The following is a 6,000-nucleotide window of genomic DNA, read 5'->3' as shown; positions in this document are numbered from 1 at the left end:
GCCTATTTCTGGGTAACTCCTGATCGCTCCTCCTGCCTGGAGGAGAGTATCCTCCCTCCATGGCAGTTTCCACGGGCGCCCCGACAGCAGGCGTTGTAGGGCTGAGAACCATGGTGTGTTCACACGCTCGGGGGCCACCAGGAGAGCTGTCAATCCCTCCTCCTGAACTCAGTTCAGGAACCGTAAAATCAGAGGAGATGGAGGAAACGCGTACAGAAGCGTTTTGGGCCATGGGCTGTGGGCAAACGCATCCACCCCCAGTGGTGGTTCGACTCGCGGGCTCAGGGAAAACCATAGTTGACACTGAGCGTTCTCTCGTGTCGCAAACAGGTCCACAGCTGCTTTGCCAAATTTCTGCCACGTCTGATTTATCAGGTCTGGATGGAGAGTCCAGTCCCAGTGATGTGGGCCGCCCCTGGACATCACATCTGCCCCTTTGTTCAGAACACCGGGTATGTAAACTGCTCTGATGGAGAGCAGATTTTGGTGAGCCCAACACAGAAGCTTTCGCGCAATGTGTAACATCTGGGCTGAACGCATACCCCCCTGCTGTTTATGTACGCAGCAGTCACCTTGTTGTCTGTGTGAATCAACACGTGTTGATTCTGTAGCACGGGAGCAAAATGCTGAATCACATTCAGCACCGTGAAACACTCCAAAACATTTATGTGGGCTGATGTGTGATGGGGCCACAGCGCCCCTACTGCTTGAGATAGGCATGTCCCCCCCCCAGCCTGACAGCGACGCGTCCGTGAAGACTGACACGTGTAACGTGGGTCTGCTGACGGGGGCTCTATCAGACAGAACCAGGGTGTTTCCCCAGTGTCGGAGGTCTGCCCTCACGGAGGGAGGGACAGTGATCATCCGTCTCTTTTGTTTTACTGGATCCACACGCAGACGTACAAACCACCTCTGGGGGCGTCTCGTGTAATAAACCCAGCGGGACCTCTGTGTGAGCTGATGACATCATTCCTAACAGCTTCATGACGGAGACAGCTGTTACCACTCTACCAGGTCTTACATGGCGGAGGTGGTCTTTTAAAGTGTCGATTCTCGTTCGTGATAAACGAACCTTCATGGTGGTTGAATTTAACTCCACTCCCAGATAAACAATTGTCTGGGCCGGGAAAATCGAGCTTTTCTTCCAATTTATGGCGAAGCCCAGATTTAACAGGTGTGATGTCAACACCTGAGCCTGCATCACTGCTTCCTGTCTGGAGCGTGACAGCGGCAGCAAGTCGTCCAGGTAAAACAAAACTCTCATCCCTGCTCTGTGTAACAGATGCAGGGCTGTCTCAACACACTTTGAGAACGTACGAGGCGCGAGGGAATACCTGAACAGCAGCCCGTTGTACTGATACTTCATCCCTTAAAAGGAGAAACGCAGGAATTTTCTGTGTTTTGGGATGATCGGTATGTGAAAATAAGCCTCTTTTAGGTTGACTGAAAACAAACCAGTCGTTTCCCTGGATGTTGTCCAACAGCTGTCTGGTTGTCAACATGTGAAACGGTCTGTCCATGATCGCCTTGTTGAAAGCTGACAGATCCAAAAACGGTCTCATCCCTCCAGTCCGTTTGGGAACCAGGAAGTAACGTGAGTAAAACCTTGTTTTTTCCTCTCCGTTGGGAACCCTGGAGATTACTTTCATCAGAAGCTCTTAGACTTCTGCATTTAGGGATGAGATTTGGTCTGGTGATGACAGGACCATCTCTAAAACTCCTCCGAACGGAGGGGGTCGGGTTGCAAACTGTAACGTGTAACCTTTGCATAACACCCTGTCCATCCATCTGACCGGCGAGCATGTTTTTAGCCACTCTGCATAACGTTCGTGGAGTGGACGTGCATTTAAGTGATGCGTCATGTTTTGTACGGATGTCACCAGTCTGCCGCCTCAACTGCCGTCATGCGTTGCGGGAATGTTTTCCGCATGACCCAAGGCGAGGCTTCCTCGAAAAGGCTCTGAACGCGCCCATGCGCTGCGTTTGGACCGCGGACCAACCTTCATGTACAGGTGGGCCGGTGTGTGCTGAGGCGAAGCATGTGACAGCTGATGACGCCGTGGGGCTGCGCGTTCGACGTCGCTGTGCGAATGTTGAGAGGCGGAGGGCGTGACTTCATCTACGCCGTGCTGTTGGAGTGAAGGCTGCGAGCCCCGTGGGAGCACACGTTTTCTCTGGAGGGACGCGCGCCGCTCTCGCTGGAGGCGAGACTCGTCACCGGGTTCGTTCAGCCATCTCATGCTTGTGCTGCCGTGAGCTGCCGTGAGCTGCCGAGCGCTGAGACGCGGTGGGCGACGGCTGCCCGCATCGCGGCCACACGCGTTTGCTTCGGTGAGGCGTGTGTTGTTTTGCTGAAACGAGGACCTTCACCGGACCCGGCCTGCGGTCCCACATTTATACCGATGTGAGCCGGTGAGCGCCGGGGACACCGGCTCGTTATGTGTGGAGGGTGTGTGCGCAGCCCCTGTGAGTTCATCCGAGCTTACAGACTGGCTAAAAACAGACACTTTGATCATTGAATGATGATTTATTTCAACTTTTGTCACTTTTACACACAACCTCCGCAGACCGTCATTTTTTAAAACTTCTCCCCCGTGAGCTCTGCGACTTGTTTGCCCAGAGCGCTGTCTACAGGCGATCTCTGGGGAAACGCTGAGCTGCTGGTTGCCAGGATGAAGAGGGCTGGTCTCTGACGGGCGGGGCTGAGCGAGACGCCGCCGCGGCCGTGGAACGTCGTTGCTTCTGCCTCTGCTCACGACTGTCTCTCCAGCGGGCTGGGGGGCGGGATGAGCCGCGCGGCTTGATGAGGTGGCGCACAGCCTCTGACACCTCCTCCGACTGCTTCGAGTTCGCCAGCATGGCTTGAAGCTGCTCCCGAACAGCGCGTCTGCCGTGATGGGGCCCTCCATCAGGTCTTTGTGCAGTTTCGCCGGCAGCGAGGGGGAGCGACGGAGCTAGGTGGATCGTTGAATCATCATCATCCACGCTGCAATCCTGGACAGGCAAACCGTAGAAGAGTCGGCTGCCTTACAGAGGGAGCTCTTGGTCTCCTCAGGCAGGTCTGCGGCCTCCAGCCTCTTGGACATGCTATATGCTAGCAGCGCCACGTTGTCGTTAGCTGCGGCTGCCTGAAAAGCACATTGATGGGCTCGATTGGAGAGCGTGGTCACCGTCTGGTCGTGTTTCCCAGGAGGGACGGGACGCTGCTCCGACCTGGACAGCTTCGCTCCGAAAGCTTCCGCGAGGCTTGGCTCAAAGGGGGTTACCGAGGGGTAGCCCCGCTCAGTGAACCCCTCCACTCTGGTGATGGGTGCGGACTGTGGAGACCGGCTCCCCCAATCTACCAGGAAAGAACCGTCTGTGGCCTCGCCCGTAGGACGTCCTTTTGGAACACGAGGCCATATGGATCAAGACGGTAAGCCGGAATGGAACCCAGTAAACAACCTTCCCGCCAGATCATCCGAACTGGCGGGAAAGGCATGGGACGTAGAAAAAGGGGTCCCTTCATGTCAGCCGCCTCCTGGGTTACGCCGGGCAACCCCTGAGGGCGCCATCGGCCGGAGCGGTGTGATCGCCGATGCGAAACGAGGTGGGATGGGGTGAGCATTCACTCAGCCCCCCTCCACCGACACTACGCTCTCCAGGAGGGAATGAGCAGCGGGGGGCTGCAGCTGAGCGCGCCTGTCCCGGAGGAACCATCCGATTCGCTCCGAGGGTCGGCGATAAGAGGAAAATTACAAGATGGCGTTGTCCAGCGTGTAGTGACCTGTCACTGTGAAATATTCCTCGGCACTTACCTTGAAATAAGACTGCTCGTCAGCTTCTCCTCGGGGAGGAGAACTCACCGGACGACCGGAGGTCGACTGCCGGGCCAAGCATCCTTAAAGGTTGGTCATCTACACAATTTTCCTTCTTTGTTCTTCTGACAGTGCTATTAGCTCGCTGAAGAAAAAATGGGAGCAGATTTCCCGCTCTTAACGTAATTTATACAGACCGGGTCGGGCTCACACAGCAGGTGGGCGTGGACTAAATTTTTCAGTGCAATGCTCCGCATAACGGGATAAACCCACCAAGCGACAGCCTTAAAGGGCTACGCTTATACGAAATAGAACATTTAATTCACGGTGGTGCACCAGTTGCACTGGTCCAAAGAAGAACGGTCCAAGATCAGAACGGACCTGGATCCTGCATGTAGCTATGCTCTTACTGAAAGAACAAGACACCTTATGTTGTAGCCCTTCAGCGTGGAAGCTGAGTTGTAGATTTAAGTGTATGATTCTGATTCTGGTAAAAGAGATGCCTGGCTATGGCTAGCTTCATGTGAGCAGCTCTGCTGTTAACTGTCCCAGAAATATATTTACGATCTTTAGTGTCTAACAAGATCACAACAGAATGAAACAGTCCAGTTTCAGAGTTTCTTCAAGGACTTTTTTTTTTAATCAAAAGTTTAATCAAGTCCAGAATGTGCGTAATAAAACTGAAACTGAGAAAATATCTGCATAATATTTGATGGAGGTAGATTTAGTTGAACTAGGACTGTGCAGTTCTCCGTAAACTGACTGTAAAACAAGATATTAATCAGGGCTGTATCAAATGATGTAAACTATATTTTTCAAACTCTAAAACTCTGTTTTGGATTTGGTGCCACCTCAAGATTATCAGAGACCTGGCCCCTCATTTGAAGACCATGTGCAGGTGGGGCTGTGCCCACACAGTGTGTGACCTGGAAATGACTGACCTGCACACATCACTGTTCTCACTGCCACTCTCCGTACTTCCTGACTGACTGGAGCTCTTGGAACCGTTCTCCGTTTTGGTCTCCTGCTGTTGTTCAGGCAGCAGCAATAGAGCATTCCTCAGACAGATGGCTGCAAACTCCATACTGGCCACAGGGATGGCTGCCGACTGTCCGTCACTACACAGAGAAGAGCCACAGTGACGTCCATCATCCACTGATCACAGGTCAGTAAACAGCTGCTGTGTCCAGTTTAAACTGACAGAAAACAGTTAATCTGATAGACATGAGAGAATTACAGGAAGCTGATGGATTCAACGTCTGACTTTCTGCTATAGGTTCAGTTCTGGTTCAGAGCAGGAGAATGACCCGTTTGGATCCAACACTGACCTGTAGGTTGGGTTCTGTGAAGACTGGGATGCCAGAACAATTTTATGATGGTAACCCTGCCCGATGACAGACTGAACAATTCCTTTTTTACAGGGTAAACCTTTGTTTTCTTGTTCTGACCCCTGCAATCATTAACACATGTTTTTATTCCAAGAACAAAAACCAACAGGAAAACAATAAAATATGAGATGAAAGCCCAGCAAGTCTAAATATTCAAATACTGAGTAGAAACTAATGTCAGAGGAGGGACGTACGCCTTTGTTAGCAGAGATGCAGCACTCTGCAAGCCGCAGCCACAGTCGAGGGTTGGAGTGGTAAACCTGCACGGCCTCCATCAAACACTCAAACGCTGCCAGAGGCCTGCCGATGTGCAGCAGCTGAATCCCACAGTTACACAACAGCTCGTAGCGTTTGTTGGACAGTAACGCACACATGGGAATGCCCGTGAACTTCTTAGCTACAGAATAACCAAAAGACAAGAAGTTCAGACTTCAGAGTGAGGTTTGTAGTCAGATGTTGCTGATTATGTTTACAGATGTGAAAAAACCTATGAAGGTTATTCATCTAAAGCAAGACTGGCTGCCCTGTCTGTCAATTTATTTATTTATTTAAGTTTATTTGATAGGGATTGACACACAATAACATAGACAAACTGAATAAAACAGCAGTCCCATGCCTGTATCATGATGCTTATAGCGTGAGCTAATTTGCAGCGCTCGTCTCTAGATGGCCTTTATACAGAGGATATCTAAAATACTATTAAGAAATGGAATGGCAATAAAAGAGTAAAATAATTAAAAATAATACAAAGTTTGTTTTCTCAGTCATCCAGGTATATAACAACAAAAAAGGTTGAATCATGTCATCTGGACTTC

General features: G+C 51.2%; 1 protein-coding gene across 1 annotated transcript in view; it reads right to left on the bottom strand.

Moving 5' to 3' along the window:
* Positions 1-6,000, bottom strand: part of cnot10 (CCR4-NOT transcription complex, subunit 10) — a 56,262-nt gene that overhangs the window by 19,157 nt on the left and 31,105 nt on the right. The window contains exons 10-12 of the mRNA XM_037677195.1: positions 5,380-5,582; positions 5,126-5,247; positions 4,739-4,915 (exon numbers count right to left, since the gene is read on the bottom strand). Coding sequence (XP_037533123.1) covers positions 4,739-4,915; positions 5,126-5,247; positions 5,380-5,582 — 502 coding nt within the window. The remainder of the gene's footprint in view (positions 1-4,738; positions 4,916-5,125; positions 5,248-5,379; positions 5,583-6,000) is intronic.

Source organism: Nematolebias whitei, chromosome 5 (assembly GCF_014905685.2).
Source record: "Nematolebias whitei isolate Nwh7 chromosome 5, NemWhi1, whole genome shotgun sequence".
NCBI classification, from domain to species: Eukaryota; Metazoa; Chordata; class Actinopteri; order Cyprinodontiformes; family Rivulidae; genus Nematolebias; species Nematolebias whitei.
This window is presented reverse-complemented; position numbering and strand designations above follow the sequence as displayed.